General features: G+C 40.2%; 1 protein-coding gene across 2 annotated transcripts in view; it reads right to left on the bottom strand.

Annotated features, from left to right (window-relative positions):
• The window catches only part of IGF2BP3 (insulin like growth factor 2 mRNA binding protein 3), a 114582-nt gene that overhangs the window by 36184 nt on the left and 50995 nt on the right, over window positions 1-27403 (bottom strand). For both annotated transcript variants that reach the window (XM_032697617.1, XM_032697626.1), the window contains 2 exons: window positions 6566-6617; window positions 6410-6473 (listed from right to left, as the gene is read on the bottom strand). In XM_032697617.1, the coding sequence (XP_032553508.1) occupies window positions 6410-6473; window positions 6566-6617 (116 nt within the window). The remainder of the gene's footprint in view (window positions 1-6409; window positions 6474-6565; window positions 6618-27403) is intronic.

Genomic DNA, 27403 nt, shown 5'->3' with positions numbered 1-27403 from the left:
TATGGCAAATGAGCTGGATTTAAACTTGGTAAGGCTATTTCAGAGCTGACAATTCTTAACTTTTACTCCATGGACTTTGAAGAACATTTTATTACACAATAAAACACGTTTACAAAACAGTAAGGGCAGTGAGCAGACTAGTGAAACTGGTGTTTCTCTGGATTTATCTGTCAGTTTTTAGTTTCTGGATAGATTTCCAATGCCTGAAAGGTATTTCACTGAAGTCCCTCTTTATGGACATCCTATCTGGGAAAGGGGTCTGGAACCTTTCCTTTTCATGCAAACATGAACATATTAAGTTCTTGTTGTTTGCAAATATCTAAGACCTTTACTTCTGGGTTGAGTTTTACTGAAATCAACTAAAAAGGTGAATTGCTACCAGGGAGGGAAACAGCACTTCCAGACAGTGCAGTTGCACAAGACCTGTTTCTTTTGGAGTCAAACCTCAAGATGTTGGAGAGATGAATACCAACAATTTTGCAAATGTGCTGGTAGGTTCCAATTTGACGTCCATCCCAACTCACTGTCTTCCACACTTTCATCTGACAAGTTCAGACACTGCTTCTTTCCCAAAATGTGTCAGTCTTCTCTGGCTTTAAAACATCTTTGACCAGAATCCCAGCATTAATACAAAACCTTACATTAAATCAGTGCACAAGACTTCTCACTGCTCCTCAGAAGTGGTATGGAAAGAAAAGACTAGGCTTTCTGTTTGCAACCAAGCTACATACCTATCATATTTTCACAACAAATGCTTTATAGTAACAACTAGTGCATATATACGTGTATGTATATCTATATATACATTTCTATATGCACCATCCTTTTCCTAGAAAGAAGGTTGGAATTCTTCTACTTAATAACAATTTATAAATGGCTAAATGGTTCCATATGACTATAAGTACCTTAAATTCAATGCAAACTGAGAAAAGTTCATTTGCCATTGTGGAAAATCAATTATGTCAGCAGTGAACAATCCCTGGCCACCGAAGTCATATGATGACATGGAAAAATAACACACTAATTCACCCTGTGAGTCACAGAGTTCTCCATATTTTATATGGAGACTTATTTTATAATTTGACTTGTTCAAGTGATGAGAAGTCAGAGGAGTCAGTAATTAAATGCTGCTCTCCCAAGCCTTTTGTGGAACTGACATTTCCTGGGCTGGTGGTCCCATATTCTGCACTGATTTGGGCACACAGTGGAATGCCAAGGTAACTGATTTTCAGTGGATGCACCACATACACAGTTCTGGTGCATTTCTTACACAAGACACAACCCCAGTTTTTGAAAGGTCCCTTTTGGCTGTTGAGCCTGGCCTTCACATTCCAGAATTTGACAATCTGCACTAGGTTTTTAAAATATTGTCATACATCTTTCTTTAGCTGTTCTGAATTCATTTTTATCAATTTTGTGGCACAAAACTTAGGGCTGGAATTAGGCAATGTGATGACCCAGCAGCCATTCAGCACCATAAACTCAATTTTAGAGGCATCTAGGCACTGCTTCAGGGGTTGAGGGGAAAGATGTGGAAGAAAAACCATGAAGAGACACAAGTGACTAAGAACTGTCTTCTAGATGGATGCGGAATTCCTGTGAAACAGCATCTAGGACAGCACTTGCTATCAGGAGAGTCATCCCTGCTCCCTGGGAAAGTCTGAGCCTCAGATAAAAGCAAGCGAATGGTTGGTTCTTCACAGTACTAGAGTCATCTGTTTCAGTCAAAGCTATCATCACTGCTGCAGTCCACCAAATACACTTTAAATCAAGTTCCTCTTGTGAAGCGCACACTCGCGTTGACTGACCACCTTGGAAACTCAAATCCAAGCCACAACAAAACCACCTCTGCCTTCCTACAAAGACTCTGCTCTCCCAAACACGCTGGGAGGGAAGGGGGGGGAAATCTCCTTCCATGACCGCAAGTTAATAAAGGCCAAGCAGATTACCTCTGTCAGAGAGCACTGCTGGTACCTACTGAAACAAACCACAAACCCTCTTTTACACAAAGGCTAAAAGCCTTAGTCACTTAATGAGGACAAAGAGAAAAACTCAGTAAACCGCCTCATTAAGAAGTGTCCTCCTGCCCCAAATCAGAAAATGTTTTCATTTCATATACCAGCAAGACCCAGTACACAGACATCTCTTAGTGTAGTTCGGAATTTTTTAATATAACAAATTCATTAAGAGACTGCAATGACTACTGCCTATGCACTGATAAGATGTATAGCAGCCTGGCTTATGTTCATGTAACACCTGCTCAGAAGCAAGAGAATACCTATATAAAAATGAAAGCTTTAAACAAACATTTTGTAAATTCATCACCGAAGTTCTTCCCATCTAAGTTACATCTCACTGCTATCCTCTCGTGAGCTCTCTAACAGAGGATATTTGCCCAGCCTTCTCCCTTCTGATGCTAGTGGAGGTTAAACATCCTAGAAAATGGTTACGGTGAAAGCATCGAGTCTTTTGCTGGAAATCATTCTTCCACTGATAGCATGATGACACTAAGCACTAGATGGAGAACATATTTCACTCCCACATGCAGCTTGTACATACACCACCTCTCTTTTTTCTTCCCTGAACAGATACATTTGCATACAAGAAGATGAATATACATGGCAAATTTTCTTTGACACGATAATTTTTCTTACATTAAATAAAAATACAGTTCTCATTAGTACTTTGGAAAACAAAAACAAAGAAAAAACAAATTTAAGCTTATAATCATACACTGCTGAATTTTCACTATAATCGTTCCTATGGCAACATTAGCCCTGACCCACAATGGCATGTAGAAGTATTAGTTATGTGAACTCTCATTCATCCATCAAGGATGCATGTGTGCACACACAGGCATGCAGATAGACTTGTCCTTCACTGAAGGGGTAAAAAAAAAAAAAAATTCTTTGTCAAGTATTCTAATTAAGAGGTGACCACTAGTGGACTTTAAAAATCCCAGGTAGAGCACATACTAGACACCTACACTGGAACATTTTGGGGAGCAAAAGAGAAGGTGGTGTAACTTTTGAAGGTAACAGGCATAATTTAGGTGGCAGCACGTCACAAGGACACAGTCAGCGTGTCCTGCTGGTTGCAGTCAGGGACTGATACTGGGAGAAGGAGGGGTGTCTTTTGGCAAGCATATCCCAAGCTGCCACAGCACCTGCAGTTGGGTTGTTCAGAATGAATCACAGGCTACAGGTTCTGTCGCTCACCCTCTCTTCCAAATATTCCACAACCCACCACGACGTTCACAGTTGCATTGCCACAGCAGCGTGCACGTGCTTTGTAAGGCCCTCTCCAGTTTCTGAAAAGGACAGCAGCAGGGGCAGTTTGTGAGATGGAACAAATTCCTCCTCCTCCCAAGTAGTTGCAGAAGAAGAGGGAAGGGATGTGGTCACAGAGATACCCTGGTATTTCCAGCCTTCTCCTTGCTACCCACAGTCCTGGAGAGCAAAGGGTGGTTTTCCAAGGCCCACACATGGCTCTGTGCTTGCTGTACACTCCTCCACAATGCTACCAGGCTCTCCAAAAGTACCTGATTTGCCATGCTGGCTCCCCTGCTCTGGTCACATAGTCGAGTAACAGCATCCTGCTTTTACTGACAAGACAGCCTCCTGCCTCTCCAGCTAGGAAAGAGCTGTCACTACACAGGTCAAAGACACAGACCTCTGTCCCAACTGGAAGCCACTAACTGTGCACATCTCAGATTTTGGATGCTGTGTGCTCTAAGACTTCTTTCTCAAAAAGACTGCAGCATTCTTTGATGATTTCAGCTTCCAAGTTAATTTTGGATGCAGCCCTGTATTGAACATGCTGCAACGGTAGTACCAGCCTAGAGGAAAAAAACCTCTGTCACAACAACTTAGACAGCAAGATAGAAGAATTCTCACTTTCCCAGCTGGGTGGAACCAAAAGTTTTGTTCAAAAGTATCATCCTCCAAGCAATGCATACCACACTTGTTTAGAACTGCTTATCAAAAGTATCTCTAGGTTGTGTTACAGCACTTTCATTGCACAGTACTGCTGGTACACACCAGCAGGCATGGCAGTGCCATACAGCTATTCAGAGGGGATGTAGCCAACTCTGTATGTTTTGTCAGCCAACACTCTGCGAGGTTAGTATGTGCACTGCAAAAAGTGCAGAAAAGGTGCATTTAGAACTAGGGACTCACTATATGTGTCAGCACAGAAATCTTCAAGTCATAGTGTTTGATCCAAAACTCATGGCAAAGAGCCTCATTTTCCCTAACCAGTTAAATTTCAAGCTACAAAGCTTGTTAGCAGCTGCTGACTCCTGACAACTCTAAATAGCTTTTGATAAAGTCAGTTCCTGTTACTGCACGTGCTTCATAGGATGACCAGCACTGCCTTTATCAGCTATCGGCACTTGTACACTGCTCCCTCTCCAGTGCCACTGCTGTTCAACACAGCCAGTTCACATCTGGGAAAACCATTTAACTGAAACAGCATCACAGTCACTATGGAAAAGCCATGCACATACAGGTCCTGTAATGACCCTTCATTGCAATTTCTCACAGTTTTTTCCATACCTCAATCTAGCCACTTCTCCTACGGATTTCCACATGGTTGCAAGGTCACCTCCTGAACAGAGACAATCTGAGCTAACATTTTTTTGAACAGAACGTGGACTCATCCATGTAGAAACCCATATGACCCTATGAAACCACTCACAAATGCAAATCAAGGTTCCTCCACTTGCCCTACCTGTTCAAGGGAACCAAACTGGGTCAACATTCAATCTGTATCCCTTCAGGTCCCATGCAACATTCACACTGGATACCAATTCACCTGCTTCGAACTCAAGATGTTTCCAGTCATTGTCACATGATTTCTTATGCAAACCAAAATTTTATCTTGGATATTTCCTTCACAGTCTTTGCTTATCCCAGCATTTCCTCAGGATTGCTTTTAAAATTTAGCAAGTACAGTTTGAAAGGGGAGAAACTACACGTTGCTTTTTCAGCTTCAGAAGGGAGTGTACAAGTCGAGGAATCCACATCACAGACAACAGACAGCTCAAAAAAAAAATATCATGCTTCTTTCCAGGGTATTTTTGGTACTTCCTTCTTACATCTGCAGAGGAGGAACTGGCCCATGTAATACTAATCTGTAACATTTCACGTTAAGTTTCTCCAAAACTAGAAATTCAGCCTTTTTATTAATTACTGGGCAACAGAAGAACCTGAAGAACTTGTTGAACAATACAGATTTTGAGAAAAGTTAAAGAGGGAATTCAAGGAAAACATTGTTTCCTTCAGCTCCAGTGTACACAGGAGATACCACCGACACAAGTTTCCCATCACATTTGTTTATAATGTACTAACAAGTAACCTAACACTTTGAAAGATTAAATACATGTGTTGCATTCAAGTTACGCACAGATCATAATTACTTAATTATATGTACAAATATTATTTCATTTGTAATTTTGAATTAATGCATACCATAAGCGCACTCTGCATTTTAACTGCTGTTTTTAGTTAGCCACAAGGTGGCAGAAATTTCAAAGTTAAAATAAAAAGATCATTGTAGGCTATTCCATGGGTTCGGTTTTGTTTGACCTACTATGACTAGAAAGGGGGAAGTATGCTTATGTCACCAGATTAAAACTTTAAGAACACACAAATCCTTTTTCTGTATGTGGGTAGAAAAGCAAAATTAAACCTATAGCATAATGCATAATATAAATTTTTAAAGAAAAAGTATTTACAACCACTGATTAAGAAAGTAAAAAATTATATTTTAAAATTTTAATATACAGATTAAAAGTTAACTTCTGAAGATATAAGCAAGCATAAAATATGTGGCCTGAATTTCAAAAATATCAAAAGTTATTTTAGGTATTCAGATTATACTTTTTTGCGTGTTTGAAAGCAGCATTAAATTTTCTAATCTTAAAAAAAAAAAAAAAAACAAAAAAAAACAAAAACAAAAACAAAAAAAACCCTGTCTGTCTTCTGGTTAGCAGTTACATTCTTCTATTTTTTCCCCTGTTATTTTGCTATGATTGTCCATTAAGAAACAGACACAAAAGAAGGAACACTGTAAAAGGGTATCACTAAAACATGGCTAAAAATCATTAAACAGTAACTCCTCTGTCACTGGCAAATTACTAACCTTCTGCCCTCCACATTCAAATAAGTTTGCTCGATTTTTCTGTTTCTTGAAATTTAAAATTTATTTTTTATCAAAGTGCAAGAAAAGTTGATGATAAAAATAGTTAATTAAGGTAAAGCACACTAGACTTGGTGCAGGGAAAACAGACTTTCTTAAAAGTCAATGCTTAACTTATTGTTAAAGTGATGATGTAATTAGAAATGAAGTTGCATATGAATTCCAAAGTTCAAGCCAGATGACAGTAACAACTAAGTAAGATACTTACTGTCGAGCCTGGTCCTTATTGCCGTATGTTACATTTACAACTGCAGTCTCCGTGTCAGTGTTCACTAGAAAGGAAAATGCAATGGAAAGAAGTTAAGTTCAATGTGCACTCACTTCCCACTACAAATTTGAAAGCAACTTGAGAGTAGAGCTGTACCTTGCTCACAGTTCTCCACTGTTCCATACTGAGCTAACAAACTGTCCAGCACCTATAAGAGGCAAAAGAAATGACAGATTTAAATTTCAAAGCAGATTAACAAAATAAAAGGCCTGTAAAAACACTAAAATTTGTAAAATAGTTGTATGAGAACATAGATCATTCAAGACAACCACTCCAACAAGGAAAAAATACTAACTTCTGGGAAAAAGAAGCATACATTGCTTGTATGCTTTCTCCTAACAGAAAATCTGCATTTGAAACCTCATTAATGTGAAAATAAAGAACGTAACTCCAAGAAGTCACACTGAACTGTACCTCCCAAACTTTGAAAATAAACCTCCAAGTCACCTGTTCTCAAAGTGGGCTAAAGCATAAACAGAAAGAATTAAGAGAAGAGCAAATCTGGGGTGAAACTTTCTCCATGTATTCCAAGAACACATATCTAATTTTGTCGCTGTTTGGAGTTGTTGGGTTCCTTCCTCACAACACCCTTAGATCATACATAAAAATGTTGTTTTCTTTCTTAGTGGGGTATTGCCTAAATAGACAAGGTAACCAGAATAACCAGCACACCAAGAGCTGTTTCACAATTATTTTGACAGCTTTCCCATAGACCCATTCCAGAGGAACGACTCATAACAGTATCTTCACCATTATTTTAAAGTCACAACTAATTTTTCCTTCAGTAGAAAGCTAGGGAGAAACAGGTAAATGTGTATGACAAGGAGCAAAAGAAATCTGCATGAAGTACTTTTATCTTGTATAATTTCCTTTATTCTAGTCAAATGGAGGATGGAAAAGGGGGAAGAACACAGACTTTTGGGGAAAATCAAGGTGTCAGAGTATTCCAGTAAAAGCATTAAAACACCCACAGTTGTACTGCTTCTAAAATTCATATGGTATATATTTTATTTTCTTCCTGGTGAGAAATAATGTTGCAGAAAACAGTGACCGTGGCAGTAACTAGCACAGGGCACAAGTACATCATTGTGGTGTGCTGAGTCCTAATGTTTTGTATCGGAAATTAAACTGATTCTGGAGAAGTTCATCATTTACACCAAGAAGTGGAAAAGTAAACTTGCAATCTCTTCTGTGACCAAAGTGTCATTCTCCAGCAAGTCTCTAAAGTCAAAAAGTCAGCAGGAAAGGGAAGAAACCCCTTCGGGAACAGGAGGAAACAAGGAAGCAAGGACAGAAGGAAAACAGTTAACATAAAGTTTCTGTGCAGCTTCCCATTGCACTACACTTCCCTTCGCTATATCTAGCAACTGAGTGTGCACAAATCCCCAGCCCTTAAAAATGTAAAATTTAGTCTACGCCCTCACGAGATTAAAAATCCCAGTTTACGATCTATCAATGCACCCTATACTTTACTTTGCATGGTACATGTAAGAGACATTTTTAAGATAAGTTTGGGCATATAAACTGCAATTTAAAGACAACTTATATCAGTATAATTTCCACTCTTTACCACCTACTAACATTTAAACTGCACACAGACATTTCAAAGGTAACATTTCAGAACAGATATTTAAAGGCAATGTGGTGCTCGCCAAGTTTAAGCAATGCATTACTGCTTCTAACTGCAGAATTTCCCCATCCTTCTTGTAGAGACTCTAGTAAGTTTTCTTGGCAACTGTTTTGTTTTCATAGACAAGTTGTTAATTGTCCTCTCCTTCTACAAGTAGAGATTAGCCTAGTCTGAGAGTTTGTCTTTTCAGTTCCCTGAAAAATAATTTTTCTGCCACTCCTCAGATCTGACAATTAGAAACTAAGTGAATGTTTGCTCTGAAATTCACTAAATATTACTGAAGCAGAGATGCTCCAGGGGATTAAAATAAATTAAAAGTCTGTGGAAGATCCTTTTAAGACAATTAAAATGTTGGCAGAGATGAGTGGGAGAGTTGTGCGGTCTTGCAGGTCTGCAGCTGTACCTCCACACAAGCCAGGAGAGCCACCACGTGCGATTAGAGGAAAGCCTTCTTCCACAGACAGCTTAAGTGATCCATTGAAATCAGGAGGTGAACAGAATCTCAGGTGGGGTCAGGGGTTTAGAACAAGAAAAGCAGAGCAAGTCCCTGGCTTAGAGATCCATTCTGAGAAGTTTAGTTGAAATAGGACACTGAAGAGTTCATTAGTCTGATAAACCAATTCCTTTGTCCCTACAATATGCCATTTGGCAAAATAAACACTTGAAGAAAAGTACAAAGATCAGTGTTTACAGAGCCATAGTGCTGTCTACTCTCTTATGTGGATCTGAATCATGGGTCATCTACCACCACCACCTGCGTCTCCTAGATCACTTCCATCAACGCTGTCTCCATACAACCCTAAACATCCACTGGTCAGATTATGTGACCAATACATTTGTTCTAGAACAAGCAGCAGTCACAAGTATTGAGGCCATGTTGCTGCGAACACAGCTGTGTTGGGCAGGGCACGTCTCAAGGATGAAGGACCACCGCCTTCCTAAGATCTTGCTTTATGGTGAACTTGCCACCAGCTGCCGCAAGAGAGGAGCCCCAAAGAGATGATACAAGGACTCCGTGAAACAACATCTCAGCCTTGGCCATATTGATCATCATATCTGGTCTACTCTGGTCTCAAATTGGGAAGTCTGGAGACACATTATCTTCAGCGCTGCTGATGCTTTTGAGAAAGCACGCAGGATCACTCTAGAGGAGAAAAAACAACGCAGAAAGAATCGTGCCTTGCAGAATATATTTACTAAGGAGTATTTCTGCTGTGCCTTTTGCAACCAGACACGTCTATCTTGTATTGGCCTTTTTAGCCACCAACACACTTGGGTAGAGCCCTTCCCAAATCTTCCTTCGCGAGGCCCAGCCATGACGATGATGATGCCAACACCCATGCCGTACTACACAGCAAACGTACTACAGCATAAGCTAAAATCTTTAGTTATTACTACGTTTGAACTGTGCTAACCACCAGCTCATACCCACTCTGCCCCAAAGCTGCATCACTTCAAAACAACAGAATTTCTTTATCATCCTTAATCATACAGGAAAAGAGCAAGCTAGAATGCCAGAAGTTTCATAAGAGTTTGTTGGATAATAATTGGTATTTTGTAAGGTAGTTCTATATTTAAAGTCACCAGCTTCACCAAGAAAAGAAATACTTTAAAGCTGAATTCACACAACTTTTCGAAGATACTACATTCTCTCGAGAACTATTTTCAGTATGTTTCTGATCAGCCATCAGAAACATCTCAACACACTATCCTTGCATCTGCTCCAAGAAGCCTGAGAACTAAAAGGCTCCTTCCCTGTTACTGCTGAGGAGCAGCCCAGGATGGCACATTCAGCATCCCACTCCTCTTCACAAGGAGTTCTCCACTTATGCTATTCCTTAATCCTCTTCTGAGTCATTTCAGTCAGAGACAGTGTCCATCTGGGCTTTAATCCAAGTGATTTGAGTTCCCATGTTCTTAGAAAAGTTGCTTTACCAAACAGATTAATGAAGAGTTTCCTCAAAGGATTGAAGCTTGCTTTAACTGAAATGAGAAACAATCCTCTTCAAAGACACTTGCTCTCCACAGCACTGTTCTCAGTAGAAACTTGAATTTTCATCACTATCAGCCTCATGCAGCAAAACTTAAAGCATGATAAACACCACAGGGGTGTTTTAATTAGATTGTAGTTAAAATGCACTAGTAGGAAAGTTTCTGCAGCAGGTGAGGTATATGTATGCATGTGTAAGAAGCAAACTTCATGGGTGAGAACACTTTTAACTGAACCAGCTGATCCAGATGGGAAAAGTCACTGCAGCTGTATTCAAAGCTAGATCCTCTACGGTAACTCACTTTCAAAACACAGAACTCAATTCCTGCATGCCTTTCTTGCTTCACATGTATTTACCGCAACAGTTAGTTCCTATAGACATCTTTCATTTCTTCATGTCTCTCTCTTGCTATCTTTTCTCTCTCCCCAAATTTTTCTCCCTAGCCCAAAGCCTCTATTTCTGCTGCAAAACAAACATGTTTTGTTTAAGCTGCTCTTCCGTAACACTCTCCGTGTACAGCCTTGTTGGGCAATCAGAACAAAATTCAAAGCCAAGTTGGTGGTGCAGCAGCAATTCTGATGAGCAGCTGAAAAGTTTATTTGTACAAATATTTAATCTAAGCTAGAAAAAAAAGAGGTCTTTCCTTTTCTTCAGCTCTCCTTCTCGCAGTTGTCTAAATTGGGTCTCCTGCTCTTGTTATAGCACAGATGTCTCTCTCACAAAAAGCTGCAGTCTTATACTGTGGACTTTCATTCATCAGGCTCTAAAAGCCAATTCTGACTTCATTATAAACAGCATTACCCTACACCAAGACCCACAAATCGAGGCTGCTTTACATGGAAAAAAGAAAGAAGGAAACATTACTTTTCAGTAAAGCCAAGAGCTTGATGCACACATTAAAATCTCCCTGTTCTCATACAAAATTTCACAGGTTTAAAAGTAGCACCTTTGAACAAATCAGAGCAGTTGTTTTCTGCACTTTCAGAACAGACTGTTTCATACACATCACTTTATAGTGCTATAGGATTTCTGCTGTACACCATAAGCAAATTAGTCTCAAGATATCTGGTCCGCAAGCACAGTTATCCATATTGTTTCACTCTCACATATGCACTTCGCAACAGGAACTTCACAGTGGTGCTGTAGAACCTGAAGTTATTTTCTCCACTCATGTAGAGCAAATCCATTAGACCACCACCCTTGTTTCCATGACTCCTGTGCCACATTGACTGGGAGTTAAAATTAGTCAACACAACTGAAATTGTAAATAGCAGAGGCAAAAAGAGACAGGAGGATTAGGGTCATTCAGTAAAAAAGGACATGGAAATATTTGCCTGCAAAGACTTTGAGTGTACTGTGTGAATTAACAAAAACAAACAAAAACCCAAACCAAAACACAAAAAGACAGATATCAGGTAACAATATGAGGAAAGAGTAGTTGTGTGTACACATGGCTATTAGATTTAACAGAGGAAAGGTGGGGGTGAAAGAAAACAAAAGAGCCAGGTACGGAAAGGAGAGTGTGACTAGGTACAAAGCAATGCTGATATCACTCCAGATATCAAGCCTGGCTGAACCATTAATGCCATCTGCACACTTCAGGTACTGTCTTGGTATATTTAAGTCTACAAAAAAAAAAAAGCCATAATGCCATTTTCAGTTAATTATATTAATGGAGCCCAACTAGTCTGATGTGGCCCCCATATTGGGCCCTGGTGTACTAGAATTTTCTGTGCAGTGGGAGCAGACTAGACATTTTGTGCCTTTGAGGTGTGAAATCACCTCAGCAGAGATGCTACTCTTGCAGCCACACAAGCTGCCAATGGCTGACCACGGCAGAAAGGCTCTTTAAAGTTCCTTCAGTCTGGCTTAACCTTTTTATTGGTAAAAGTCATATCCCCAACAAGGGGCCCAGCTAGCATGACTTTACAAGGAAAATTAAATACTAATAAGCCCCTAATAAATCCTTGAGGAAGCAATCATTTTTGAAAGGTTTAATTGGGTAACACTGCATTGCCTGATTGGTGGCTGTGGTGGACAGGTGAGCTTGGCTCCAGGTTGCCCAGCGCACCTTCCAGTCTGGGCAGCCTGACTGGACTACTGCCACCCATCCAGAGCCCAAGAGAGCAACTTTGCCCATTTTCACCAAAAAGGAAAGTATGTTGGTTCTTTGTAAAGGCAGAGCAGCATTGACATGGAGTATCCAATCCAGCACATGGTCTGCAGGGACACAGTTATTTGTCCAAAACCTTGTGAAGGCATTTGAATAGGCAAAGCCAGTCTGCAATGGCTCAATGCATTGCAGCATGTGGTGATGGTGTTTTTCATCCTGTAGGCCCTCCAATACCCAGTTTACTGTCTCATGAAACCATGACCATAGTCTGGAAGAATCAGAAAAATAAGCCTGGAAGCTGCTGGAGTCATTGTTTGCACACACCAGAAAGGCAGCGCCTGAAAACAATAACTCTGGCTTATTTACCACATCCCATACAAACCCTGGAGTGAATTCTTCTCCTGGGAACTTACAGTTATATCCAAATGTTCAAAACTAATAATAAGTTTACCCTATAATACAATTCTGTTTAGGTGGCATTACCAGGGTTTTAAGAATGTAATGCTGAACCACAGAGAACAAAGACAAAATTGTCAAAGGGACTTCTAATTGAGTGACCGATTTGGACACCAAGGGCTTGATTTTCCACAGTGCTCAGCACGTCTGCCTGTTCAAAGGGCGGCTTCAAAGCCACTTTTGGTAGTAAGGAGAACACGGCACTTCTACAAGACCTCTGGCTCATCACAAGACAAGCTGAAGACAAGGCACACACTTAGCAACTAACAGTGACTTTTGTTTAAGGAGTTAGCACAGCACCGGAGACTAGAACGTGCAGGATTCAGTTTGCCATGGCAACATTCAATTCCCCTAACCAAAAGGGTCTGTGTCTTCCTGAAAGTCCTCAACTTGCTGCAAAATTAAGAAAGCATGTGGTGAGTAAACTGGGTCACAACTCTTACAAGACTAATCATCTTCACTGCACAGGCTGGACTCGTGACAGCAGAGCCATCCTCTGGCCTAAGCCAATGCCTCTCCCTGCAGTGCAAAGAGCAAACATAGGTCCCTATTTACCTTGCTCTCATTATGGAACATCTGAAATGCTCAATTAAAAAAATTGAGGTAAGTGATGATGTGAACTATCACAATTTTGGTGTTTCAAATTAACCAAAAGATAGACAGCAACTGAAAAGAGGTCTCAAGAGCACCACATGCAGCCATGACTACAACTATTGTAACTAACTCCACATACCACATGTGTTTGTAAGTATTTCCAGATAGTACTGCTGGACCATTTAAATTTTTATATATATTTTTATATATATATATATATATATATATATATATATATATATATATATATACACACACACACACATCCACCCACTTCTGTATATAAAATAAAAAAGGTAACAGAAAGAGAGTGGACTAAATGCTTTAAAACTGGTATTCAAGAACAACATTTAAAAGAACCTGCCTTGAATCTGCTAAGTCAAAAATTGTTTGAAGTATAATTTACATGATTTACCAGTAGAAGAAGGTTGGCTTCTAAAAAAAAAAAATAAAAAATTAAGCAATGCAACAAGTATAAGCAACATGGTAAATCATTACAGATCAACATCAGTACCAGAACTCCCTCTCCCTTTTTTTATATAACAATTCACACAATCGAAAAATTCACTGAGAGAATATTCTAATGAAACCCTGAAAATAGAAGAAATTGAAAAAGAAATTTTTAGGCTACAAAATTAGCCCAGGTACTGAATGCAGCACACAAAAAGTTCTCCTGTGCTTTCATGCTCCCACATTACACCCTAAACTGGAAACAGTTTCTTAAACGTGTGATAGGGAGGAAAGATTAGTGTGGATTACATTAAAGAGGTATGTGATGGGGGGAAAAAAACCCCATAGTATCCAGGCAGATAAATAGCATTAAATGGTCTGCAAGGCTAAAAAAAAGTACTTGAGAAATGTTTAAGAGAAAGGTAAAAAATTGCCACTTATTAGATGCATGGGTGGCCTCCTTCACAAAGAGATTAAAGGGAACAGGATAATTCAGTTTGGAAAGGAGTGAGAGGGAATATGATACAGGTATTATGAAATAACGAATCATGTAGAGATGGCCAAATTGGCAGCTTCTATTCACCCTTCATGTAAATTAAATGAAAACAAGTTTGAAAACACAGAAATAAGTATTTATGCAACATTATCTGAAACACCATTAAGCACTGCACAATATCTGCTACAATACTTCATTAATCTTCCCTTTCTTTACACTAAAGGTGTAACTTCAAGAGCAGTTTCAGATAACATAGGAGTTTATGAACCAGGTTTGCACTAATGCAAGTGCTCCTGATTCAGTCCCCATTCTTATTTCCCGAAAATTAAAAAGCACCGTCACACAGATTGGTCCTTAAAGGAGGAACTGCTGTTTTATGCAGCTAATCCCCTTTCCCAGAATCTCCGCATGGGCACTGTTGGGGCCCCATCCTCCTCAGGCAGACGGGCTACCAGGACACTTCTGCGGCTCGGCACGAGGAAAGGATCACATGCCGGGCTGGCAGATGGGTGTTGTCAAACGTAGTAGGATGCAGCAGCAACACTAGTGTTCATCTGCCTTCTTTTGCACTGAGGCGGCCAGTTTAAGTGGAAACACTTGTCACTACTTCCACGATCTCATTTGTAGTTTGCCAAAGGGAAGGAAAAAAAAAAAGCTATAAAAGCATTACTATCCAGTGAACACCCATTGCCCAACTCTGATTAAACGATAGACTACACAAAAGCAAGGGAGCCAGCAAATTTTTAAAGAATGTTTGGAAAAGAGACTGGGATAAAGGATGATTTTTCTGCTTTACTCACAGCACTACACCAAAATACAATTGATGCCTTATAGGCAGTTTCAACACTTTCCTGTGGAGGCATCAGGCACCGGTCTCCGTCAAGAAGACGACGGCTCAGCCCCACAGTGAGAGCTGCAGTGTCCTGCTCCAGGCAATGAAAACTAGAACAGAAACGGTTACGTTTTTTTCCTTTCCCCTTCAGCCTTTTGGTCCTTTTAATTTTGCTAACTCCATGTCATTAGAGAAAAAGTGTTCTTTTTAATTGCAAAATTTATTAGGGAAAATTATACTTCTCCTGTACGCTTTACTCTCTTCTGTGCATGTGTGCACTTTTAAAAGGTATTCTGTAGCTATTTAAAAGTCTTGATGCCACTTCATACTGTTCTACAAGGCTAGTGCTAGCCTGATATTTTTCGTTTCAGTATAATAATAGTTTGTTCATTTAAAAAATGCCTTCTGTAAAGCTGGAATGCTGCAATTATAACGTATCTGTCGAACTGAAAAAAAAAAAAATCAATTTTCAGACCATCTTTTGGAACCTATCAACAATTACAAATTCCAAGAAATCTCTCCACAAGAGCACAGGCATAATTCAAGAAGAGCCCATATGTATGAAAAGGGTTCCCTCTGGTACAGGTATGACAGTGCATTACAGAGACAGAGCCAAGTCAGTGCTTGATACCAGGGAATCTTTCCTGGGAAGGTTGTCCCATAATTTAACATAAAGAATTTCCTCTAAGATCTGCTTGTAACTATCCAAAAACGATAGAGGGAATAACAGAGGCAAATCCTGTAAAATGGATTTAATTCACAGATTAGGACAGATAAAGAGGAAGTATATTAGAACTCAGATGGAGATCACATCTGAAACATCCCCTCTATCGTGCACAAGATGCAAGATGACAAGCTTTCGGGAAAAAGAATTCTTAACAATCACTTCATAAATACCTTCAATCTCTTTATAATGAGGAAAAACTATAAAAAGATTGAAGCTCTTTTTTTTGGAGTTATAAGACTCCCCTTTTCCCTTTTTAAAATGGTCTCCATAAGATGCATGCCATGCCTTTGGCTTCACAGCAGTCCTACTAAAGTATGGCACTACTATTGACCAGACACACCAGGTTTGGTCTCTAAACAACAAGGTTCTGAAATACAAGAGACTACTGAAGGGAGGGAATTGTTATCTGCATTTACTGAGGCTTACAGACATGTTGTTGCATATTCTCATACAAAGCTTCCCTTTGAGCTATCAGTGCATGTCACTTGCCTCATCTCCCTAGTTATCTTGCTGGCATGACAAAACTCCTGTAACCTGAATGCAGTCTCATAACTCACAGGGTAGCCCAGTTACTTCAGTATTTGCAACAGTTACACCTGAAATTGCAAAAGTCACCCCCACAACTGGAGAAAATTTTTTTTCTTAACCCACCTCTCCTGTTTTATATGGCTATTTCAAGCGAGAGGGAAGGAAAGAGGAGAACCTTATCTAGTCCCTGCTGTGGGGACCAGGCAACAAAAAAAGTAGGGGAGGTTGTAGGGGGACTCAAGAACTCAAGCTTGGGAGCAAACAGAAGCAAAAGTACATACACTTTAGGAGTGATCTTGGTAGAACAAGTACCCTGCCTTCAAGCGCTTGAGTTACTTCAGCTGCAGAATTGAACTGAAATAAAGTAAAGGTCTCCACAGTGCTAACATAGAGGTGAGAGCTTTGCAAACAACAACTATGTGCTGTCAAAGCCTTCAGACTGCAAAAATATGAACCTTGGAGCAAAGGGGAAATAGAGGAATTTTGAGTGCAGAAAATTTCTCTAGTAAAACACATTTTCTAGCAGCTACCTAGCTATTCAGATAGTAATAAAAATGTAAGTATACATATTTTCAACACTCAAAACCAAGTTATTCAAACCTCCCTTAAAAGGATATTACTTTGAAATTCTGTTAAACACAGATTTACTGAGATCTGAGATTTCCAAGTCTACCTTAAAGAATCCCAGCATTAAGGCCAACTCATGTACTAATCTGAAAGATAAGATTTAAGAGGATGTTTACAAATAGCCACAAACTTCTGAATGTAATTATCTAACATAGAAATTAAGATTGCAAGAAATGCACTATGCTAATACAATTTGACCTATATATACCCAAACAAAACAATTCAGAGTGTGAATGCTAAGTGCTAACTGACAGCTTAGAGACTATAAATTACTTTCAAGAGTCAATTTTGAAGGAGAGTCGAATGACAAGTAAGATGACTGGAACAATTCAAGGAGAATGGTCATAGCTAAATGAGCTAATTACACCTAAAGTGGAAGAGTGATCTGTTTCCATCTACTTGAATTCAGAGCCCTCTACAAAGAGGTGAAAGAGTTTTCCGTTTGCACCCTTGCAGGATGCATTCAGTCACCAGTAAGTTCTCAACTCTGAAGTTTATTGTTCAGCCTCATCATTAATAAAACTAGAATATGTTTTTCCTTCTTATAAAGGGACAGTGAAAGAGATGCAATCACAAAGGAAGAAAGTTTACACTGTTCCACTCACTCTGCAGTAATTATTACTCTGTAGCTGTACAGACCTGAAAACCAAAATACCCTCATACCTCATAAGCATTGGAATTCATAGAGGAAAGGGGGAATACTAAACAACATGGATGATATATGCTTTTGGGTTGTTTATTGTTCCTTTATTCATCATTTATTCAAAAAGAATTGCTTGCCTAGAACATCATTAATTGTCTGCTATTCCTCAGACTTACTTATGAAAAGCAGAAGAAATCAAATACAGCACAACAAAGGTCTGCTCTATTCTTACTGGCTTCAGCAGCTCTACAGGAAAGTTTAGACTCAAGTCTCTGTCTTCTACTTTGTTCCTAAATTTTAAATTCAACTAATCCTTTCTGCTGAACGCACCAGGCTCCAGCCGCTAAAAAAACAGTAGAGCTGTTCTTTGCTAAAGTCATCCGTGTGCCAGCATCTGAGCACTTTCACAACATCAGATGCTAGACTGATACTCCCAGTTTTGAGAAAAACCATCACAAACCTGCTATTTTATAGAAACCTGGACACTTAATTTGGATGCAAACTCTTTCTTATGCTCTGAATCAGGCACTGCAAGTATTTGAATAAGTGACTCTAGTCGTGTTTCACTGTTGTTCCATAAGTAGCTGCACAAGCTGTCCTCTGCTAAAAGTACTTTAACTCTCTACAGCAATAGTCCCCTGAACATTAATCAAAACCATCTCTAGTAGTAATAAATTTAGACTAAAGGTGAAGAATACCACAAAGCATGGAGAAGTTGTATGCCATTTACCAGTTTCACATTTACTGTACAATAAACTATCTTCCCTTGTCAAAATAACTCCCTCTCCTTAAGCTTAAAATTTAAATTTTTTGACATTTAAAAAGCCAGCACTGTTTAAAATAAGGGAAGTGGGAGTGTAAATCCCCAGTATACGCCTGTATGAATGCACACTTCATTCTGATTTTTCACTGATTCATAGCTAAATACTCAGCCCAACAGAAGGGGAGCTAGATTTTTAGGCACAGAGGGAAAGAGTACTTCAGTGCTTTGCTATTGACATGGAAAGAAAGAGGAGGCGGTGTAAGAGGAACTAAGAAATCTTGGTTATTCGCCTGTTGAATATTTAGGGAGCCACAGCTCTTAAATCCCTGCTCATGGCATCTGGATGAGAATGAAACGTGCTACTTGGAGCTGAGCATAGCAAATAGATGCTGAGAGCAGTAGTAGGAGACTGCTAGAGCAGAGGAAAATTTTATTTCCAACCATTAGCGGCACTCACCTCTTGCATTAGATCAGCAGCAGTGTGTAACAAGCAGCAAAAAACCAGGGTGGCCCAAAGAGCTTGCAGGTGTAGGCAATGGGTGCCTGGGTATCAAAATAGAGAATAGGTGGCCCAAGTGCTGAAGGAAGTGTAACCCAGCTGGGAGGCTGGGGAGGTCATGAATGGACCCAAGGACCCGGGGCCCAGCCATTGCCCGGTCTTCTGGGGATGGAGGTAAAGAGTGAGGCAGGAGTGTTCAGGAGAGATTTCACAGGGAACATGATCTATGCCTTGTAGAAAAGGACATTGGTGAAGTCTCCAACTATCATAGAAGTAAATAAGTACTAGAGATGCTTGTAAAATATGAGGGGCATCATAAAAGCTCTCCAAAAGAAATCTGAACAAGAGACTTTAGTGATAAGCAGCATCACAGTCAGATCAGAGAAAGGAGCAGATAGGAACATCAGCATCCCAGGTCAGTGACCACTCAAAAACAGCTTCTGAGTGCAAGGGAACATAGGATGAACATAAATGAGAGGTGGAGACATGCAGTAGCAGAAGCCTCAGTAGTCAACTAATACACTCCCTTACAACCACATACCATCACACACATCCCCTCCCCAATGCTTGGTTTCAGGGAGATGGAAACAGCTCAGCATGCAGAAGCAGTCATATACAAGAGACCTTGAAGCCAGAAAGCATGAGGCTACACTGATGACATGATTTTCATCAACCAGATACTTGAAAGGGAGAAAATCAAAAGCATGACAAAGGCCCTCTAAGAAAGCATGGCAGAGCTGTGCTCAGCATAGAGATGCTCCAAGATGGTCTTCAGATATGAGTCAACTGAATAAAGCTGGGCCTGTTGCACATATTCTACTATAAAGACAGGTTCTTAAGTTATGAATAATGAACACGAGTCACATACAGCACAGCATCCCAGAAGAGATGAGAAATAGTTATAATGCTAAAAAAAACACACAAAACCCCAAACCAGAAACTAGAAAGCAAACTTCCCAATAAGCAATGAGAATGTGTCAGGACCTCTAAATAAAACATGGACACTGAATGTGGAAAACAGGCTTCTCCATCAGCACAGCTCCTGGAAGCACTACAAATGGCACCTCTCTGCTGACTTACTGCTCCAAACTGTAAGGCAGGAGGAGAAGTTGAGGGCATCCCATTTTTTTTTACTTCAAAAAAGAAAGTGTTCTACATATTGGGGACCTTTTAACAACATTTAAGGTCTTTTACTTTAAGCAAATCTGAGAGGTTCAGACTAAGAGGCTGCCATATTGTCCCCTCCAGGACATCACAACGTCCCTGGCAGCAGGACTGACAACACTAGAAGAATTGCTGCCAGGTACAGAGGCAAGCTTAGAAACCTGAACACCCTTGGCTAGAATTTGAAGTCTAAACACTCTATACCACCCCAAAAATACATACGAGCATTTGGCCATTCTTCCACATAGCAACAGTAAAATCACTCTTCCCTCTGCTTACTTGAGAGCATGCTTAACTTTCAAATCAGCATAAATAGTAAGCTCAGCTATGGCAGAAAAAAAAATTATGGGATGGGGTAACATGGCTGAGTGTGCTGCAACAGCCTGTGGAAAGCAATACCCCATGAGGTCTGGCAGCAGATCAAGGGCAGTCACTTCAGTTCCTTTTCAGATTATATAGCTTTATGAAATTATTTTGGTAATATTCAGCCTTCTAAAAACCTCTCTATGGAAAGTGGTCTTTTCCAGTCCCTTATTGTTGAGCTCTTACCCACCAGTGCACAATGCACTACTGTAGTTGTGCTGGCTACCATGCCAGCAGCACAGTAGTGGTACATACTGCCGAACCAATGAGACCAGCCCAGAACACGAGGAATGTCTCCCTTTCCAGCCTCCTCTTTAATTTTAGTGCTCACACAGCTCTGCTGCCAGGGCAGGCCATGCCAGGCCGATATTTGATTTGTAAACAGACACTCCAACATGCTCATCTTAGCTGCAGGCTCCAAGTTATCTGCTGCTATTCCCAACTAGCATGCAGGAAGGTTTCCGCATGTAACCTTATCCGCAATGGTGCGCTTTCACAAGAAAGAGGCAGACACAGTTAAATATATTTTGGTTATTATACTGGTTTTTCCTCAAAGAAGGTGGGGGGGAGAACCCAACCCAGACTTTTCCTTTGTCACCCTCCAGCCTGGGTTCTGGGGTGTTCAGGAACAAAAGTGCAATTAAGGCAGAAACACTTTGCCTCTGCACACTAAAACATGCACAGGGTGTGTCCTCTTTATGTTTAATAAAGGCTCTTGTGATTTCCAATATGATAAAGGAATCACCTCAGGGTTAACGCTCTGAAAATATGAATAGAAGGTGACCAGGAAACATACAAGTTTCATTCCTTGCATTGTCTCCTACCAGTACAATGCAGGGCGCACCTTAACCTCTATCAGCAGTGGCTATCACAGAGCAGCTCCTGCAGTGTACACCAGGAACTATCACAGATAAACTTAACATTTAAAAATTACCTTGGACCCACCTTTTTCTGGCAGCTATTTAGATACAGAGTTTCAGATACCTAATTTCAGTCAACTGGAGTCTTCTGAGATTAAACTTATAAAAGTGTTCATTTTATGTTCATTTCTGCATGCTCAGAGACAGACAAGACAGATTTCACTTTCAATTTGCCTGGATTTTTTTTTCTTGACCCTTTCAGAAGAATCATCACAAGAATGGACATCCATAGAGAAAAGACCACGCTTTCTGGACAGATGGACCAACTGGCTCCACTCTCATCCATCATTCCCTTGAAGTCACCTCAGTGTTAACTTGTAGTGTTTCTTTTGTTTATTTTTTCTTCTGCGAGTTTTGCCTAAAACTCAAGGACACAAGTTTTCCTTCAGTACATTTACAAGAGCAGCAGGGGACTGCATATGAATGGATCTAATATGAGATAACCAAGCAGTAACAAGAAGCTCAAAAGGTAGCAGTGGGCTTTCTGGGGGGAATCAGTAACCATTCATTCCTCTGCTCTTCCACTCCACCCCTACCTTTTTTCTTTTTCTTTTTTTTAAGCAGAAAAGCAAAAGTTACCTCATAAGTTCTTTTTTCCCCCAATATCTCGCCAGAGAAGTAATGTGCACGTGCCACTAACAGAGAACCTAAGTCTCTGAAGAATGATGCCTGTATAAGATTATGTTCCTCACTGTTCTGGTTTTGTTAAAACTCCCATTAAAATCTTCAGTGCTTATGGTATTTTTATACCTTCAGACAAGAAATCAGGAAATAATAACTCAAGAGATCTCTGTCCAAATTCTGGGAAAAGGAAGCCTGATTTATCTGCACTCTGACTGCCTCTGTGACTACATGCTACATAAATAATCAGTCATTAATTTTTAAAAAGCCAACAAATAAGCATTATCCACTTCTTCTCATCTGTTTCTTGTTATAGTGTAGGTATCAATGCCTTCAGCTGGCTTTTCATCACAAGAGAAATGCTAAAGGTAGGCTTTAACAAGAAGAATATGAAGACAGTGAAGATATTTGTCATATTAACCATGTTAGCACATTCTCCTAGAAACCTCTTACAAAAACATTCAGACTGGTTTTCTGCAGTCGACAGATGTAAGTCTTAGAAAATCCACCCTCAGGATAATTTAAAGAATTTGTTCACAGAAGTGAACAGAAGCCCCCCATTTCTCTCTGCACTCCTGTACGGGTCTTTACTACCACTGCTACAGATGTGGATTACAGCTGCTTGTGCTTGAATATGTGCAGCTGACTATATACTTTTTCTAGGTGTTTAAATAGCTTCCTTCCACTGTGTACAAATGCGTATCTACACACACAACATAATATACATATTCATTCATATCCCTCCCACTTGCAGGATAGCAGGACTCAGCATGGAAGAGTAAGCTGATAAGAGAAGCCACTTCAGGTGTCAAAGTATAGGTTGTGGGATGTGTACACAGCACACACACCTCAAAGAGCCCTGCACAGCAGCAGCATAAGATGAATAATGGTCACTTCACTCACAATTGGTTCATTTAAAAAGTGACATCCCAAAGTCAGGTAGAACATATGGAATATTGTTTACTGAATTCAGCATCTTGTCATAGCATTATGTGTTTATTAGGATAAATTCAGTTCAAGCTGACTTTCTGAAGGTATTCAAAACTAAATACTCCTCAGGCAAAACAGAAAAATATATGACTAGATCTCACATCAACAGCTGAGAGCAAGTTTACCAGTAACAGTTTTAAAACATGACAGAAACACCAAAAATGACTGATTTAGAAAAAGGTGTACAGTAGCCCCATGCACTGGCAGGCTTCTTGGGCATCTTATTATGAGACAGAAACCCTGAACTCTGAGCCCTGAACCCTGTACACGTACAGACCCTGTACATATGTTCCCTTATCTTAATATTGAGGCTTCTGTGGTGTTTTCCCCACACAGACAAATGGGGACATTGTCCTTCAAAGCGGACAATGTCAATATGGACACACTGAAAGTTACATGCAAAAGTTATTGACTTAAAGTTCAAGTGCTTTCAATGACCTTCTGTATCTGCTGAAATTCAGTCAATTCAACCACCACTGTTTGTGCCACAGTAGAACTGCAGCTGCAGTCTACAACCTGCCTCATGACAGCACAGCTACCTGGTGTCAAAACCAAGACTAGTCTGATGAATCAGATCCTTGACTGAAGTTGGCTTGGACTTTCGGTGTGGCCCCCAAATTCCAAAAACAGCTACATGAAACACCATTACTAGAGGTATTAAAGGTCTAAACAAGTCATTTTATCCAGCATAAGGTACAATCAGCTACACCTCAGCAATTTCAAGCCAATGTTTGAGTCTGTACCACTGGAGTACAGATGACTTTTAGACACTCACCACTACAGACACCCTTCCCATATCATCATAGACTTTATACTTCTTCACAGAGGGCAGTGAAAATACTTAATGACCTTAGGTCTTCCTTGGAGGTCAGGTTTACTTGTCCTGCTAGAGATGCCTTCAAATTGGTCCACATACTTCTTACAGTGGCACACAAAGAGCAAACCCAGAGCTCCAGAGGGACTTGGCTAAAGAGACTAATGTGACAGAAGTAGCTGAGAAAAAGATGTTCACCTCAAAGAAGATGGTAGTGTGAAGTAAGGGAAAATACCTACAGTCATTCCACTCAGCACTGGGAAAATATCATCCATTAAAACTCTTGTCTCTACAAATATAATTTGATATATCAGTAACTGGTTTAGGGTAAGCCTACATTCATCAAATCATTGAATAAATTTCACTTTTAAATCATCCAAGATACTTCAGAAAATGAATGTTTAGACTTTGCACTTCATCATTCTCTCTTGCTTTAGAAACAGTACCAAGGTGTTTGCAAGCTCCTTAGTTTCATTCTCAGTTTGAGCCAACTGTCAAAAGCAAGTTATGCAGCATTAAAAGACAGAAATGGGGTTGTAAAGCAAAACATGATTCATTAATATAAATCTGTACATGAGTGCATGAGCACAAAACATCAGCATCCATCTATTATACAGTTCACATATCAGGAGAGCAAACATGTACATCTATGAAAACACACCCTTAAAATACAAAATATGTAAGAAAAAAAGGCAATATTAAAAGAACATACCTTTTCTCCCATTTATTTTTTCCAAATCTACTTCCTATTGTGCTCTTAAATGGAAATGAAGAGCATTGTAGAAGTAGTATCAAGTAGGTGTGCAGTGGTTTGAAGAAAAAGAGAAAACAAAGCTCTAGACCAGGTGAATGCTAAGGTTACATAGAGCTGACCACAGCTGTAAGTAGTAAACGACAGAGAAGGTTTGGGTTACCAGTTTGTAGGTTGAAGGGGTTTTGCACTTAATTTTTTGCCCCCCCCCCCTTTTTTTTTTTAAGATTCTATAAAATGGCAATGAGGATTGACCACAAAAAGCTTAGCACTCAGAGTACTGCAGAACAGGAAGTGTCAACACCTTTACCACTTGTGTCATGAACACAACAGGCAACAACCTGAGTTTGTAACAGAGGTGTACTAAGATACAATAGCACAAACTAAAAAAATCCATTAACATTTAACAATAACCAGCTCTGAAAAAATAAAGTTATTATTAAATTTGCTTTAAAAGTTTAAGGCAATCTTGTAATCCCAGCTTTAAAGCTATAAAAAGCTTTAATTGCAATATGCAAGTACACATCACCAGCACATGACCTGCAAGAAGAGCTATGAGAATACCAGGCAGGAAACTATCTTTATGTCTGTCCTTCATCTGCTATACCAGGAGGAAAGAGTAGACAGTCACTCTAAACCTTTCAATTAAACGTTCATTTTCTAACCATTAGAGAGAAGACAAATGGTTCAAGTTCTGGAGTTACCAACTGCAAGCTTAACTAGAACCATAATTACAAAATTCCAAGTGGTAAATTATGCATGGAGAGGCTGAAATATTCTGTTTTCTGTAAGATACAATCACCTCTTCACACTGTCCAATAATAATAAAACTGAATAAATGTTCCATTGTGTATACCTCTAAATTATCCCATGACAAGTATAAGTTGTTCTGTAAAAGTGGTTACAAACCACCAATCAGATCAAAAAAAGTGCATAGTTTTTCAACTTGGATGTAAAAACTTAGATTCCTTAATCCAGCAGAAAAGCTCAGCACCCCTACCATTCTCAGCAGAGACAGTAAATATTCCAGATCCTCAAAAGGGGTCCAATCTTACTTATTTGGCTTTAGGAAACAATCCTTCAGAGCAGGTATATTGGGGTTTATTTTTTTCACCTGTCACCTGCTAGATAAAGAAAGCTGCACAGTTCTCTACTAGGCATCACCAAGAAGAATTGTATCTGTGCAACCTTTAAATATGCAGGCAACTATACGAACAGCACTTGTGCACAGCTCCAAGTCTAATAATGAACACGCAGTTGTAAATCTGGTATGAACCAGACCACGTGAGGATACGGCCATCTGTACAACGACTGCAACGCACGTTACTGGTGAAGCGCGTGGTGTTCTTCCCTCATTAAAAACACCAGCACAAAACCATATATGTGAAGCACATGCCTGTTTACAACAATAATTCCCCCAGAAAAGCTCAGAAGACCGCAAAGCTGGCAACAAGATAGAGCAGTTCAGCCTCATGCAGCTGTGTGAAGTGTCATGAGAATGAGCTCATGCCCTGCAACGCTCGTCCGTGCCGAGGAGGCTGCGCTCACAGCACACACGAGCAAAACCAGACCCCAAGGCTTCTCACTCAGGAACACCTGGTACTGGCTGTGGCAGGCAGAGCTTCATTTTGACCACACACCTCAGAGCAAAGTGGGCACATGAGAAGCAAGAATGTATGCCTTGCAATCAAGAGAGAGGAGAGAGAAAGTCTGAGGTGGGAGTCAGACATGTGCCTGCAGCTTCACCAGCAGCAGCCCATGTTCTCCTGCACCGCGGCTTCATGCTGCAGCTCCAGTCAAGCTGGGGGGTCCCAATGCCAAGAGCCATTGGGTCAAGAGACTGGCTGGCCCCAAATCTCACCGAGTGAGCTCAGCTGCTGCTTACAAAGCAGTTGTACAGCCACCCCAGCAAGGGTGTCAACCTGTTGGGTCCCAACAGAAGACCCTTCACCCACAGATATTTTATTTTTTTTTTTTTAAGCTGTGTTTCTCCTTTTAGATTGTTGCTTATGAACTGGGAAAGACTGCAGTGAATTATATATTTTCATGTATCATGAGTCACGTTCCTCCCCTCTTCTTTGTCCCAGCTATACGACATTTCTGCATCTGATTCAAAAATGCAGGGGCATGCATTTCTCTCATACAACAAGGTTTTCAGAATTATTCATGATTTAGAAATGCACAGCTTAATTTGTACTGCTTTATAGTCTGGTCCCCATCTTTTAATGCTGTGTAACTTGTACTTTATAGTGGCTCAAGCTGGGAAAGAAACTAATCGCAGCTTGCGAACTCGTCAGTTCTGCTTCTAAGGCAATAGAGAGTGATGAAGTACAGAGACTAAACATTCATTTTCTCAAGGATCTCCTATTATTTTAAAGTGAAATTCACTCAAAAGTTCGATGGATATAAGCGTCAAGGAATTCCGTGCAACACTAACGGTTGGTATAAGGCAGGATACAGTGCAATCCCTGAGAGCAATTCTATTTGCAAGGACAACCCTTTTGGCACAAGTCAGATTATATTTGCAGAGACAAGACTCCCTGCAAATGCTGTTTCCCAGCACTGAACCTGCAACAGCTCTTCCCTCTACCTATTGGGTCTTTCCCCATCGCCCTGGTTGCTCTCCATATGCCACCACTTGAAGAAACACGTGAACTGCTTTAAAGGAATCTGGAGTACAAGAGCTCTCCAAAGCCCACAAAACGTGACCTCCAAGAAACAAGTAAAAGACAACTGAAACAACTAAAAGACCAGTGACAAGAGAGAAGCCTGAGGGAAGTCTTGAGCCTGTGGATATACATGTGGGAATGGTGAGAGAGGAGGCACAGGGAATTTCTCCACCTCAAGCAGTGGATCTGCTGAGCTATAAGCAGGTTACAACAGAACCAAGGAAACAGGAGGTTGAACAGCAGGGCAATGTGAGAAGGCCGTGAGACTCACCACTGCTCTCCCACCAGCAACA

This window comes from Chiroxiphia lanceolata, chromosome 1, assembly GCF_009829145.1.
Source record: "Chiroxiphia lanceolata isolate bChiLan1 chromosome 1, bChiLan1.pri, whole genome shotgun sequence".
In the NCBI taxonomy this organism is placed as follows: domain Eukaryota; kingdom Metazoa; phylum Chordata; class Aves; order Passeriformes; family Pipridae; genus Chiroxiphia; species Chiroxiphia lanceolata.
This window is presented reverse-complemented; position numbering and strand designations above follow the sequence as displayed.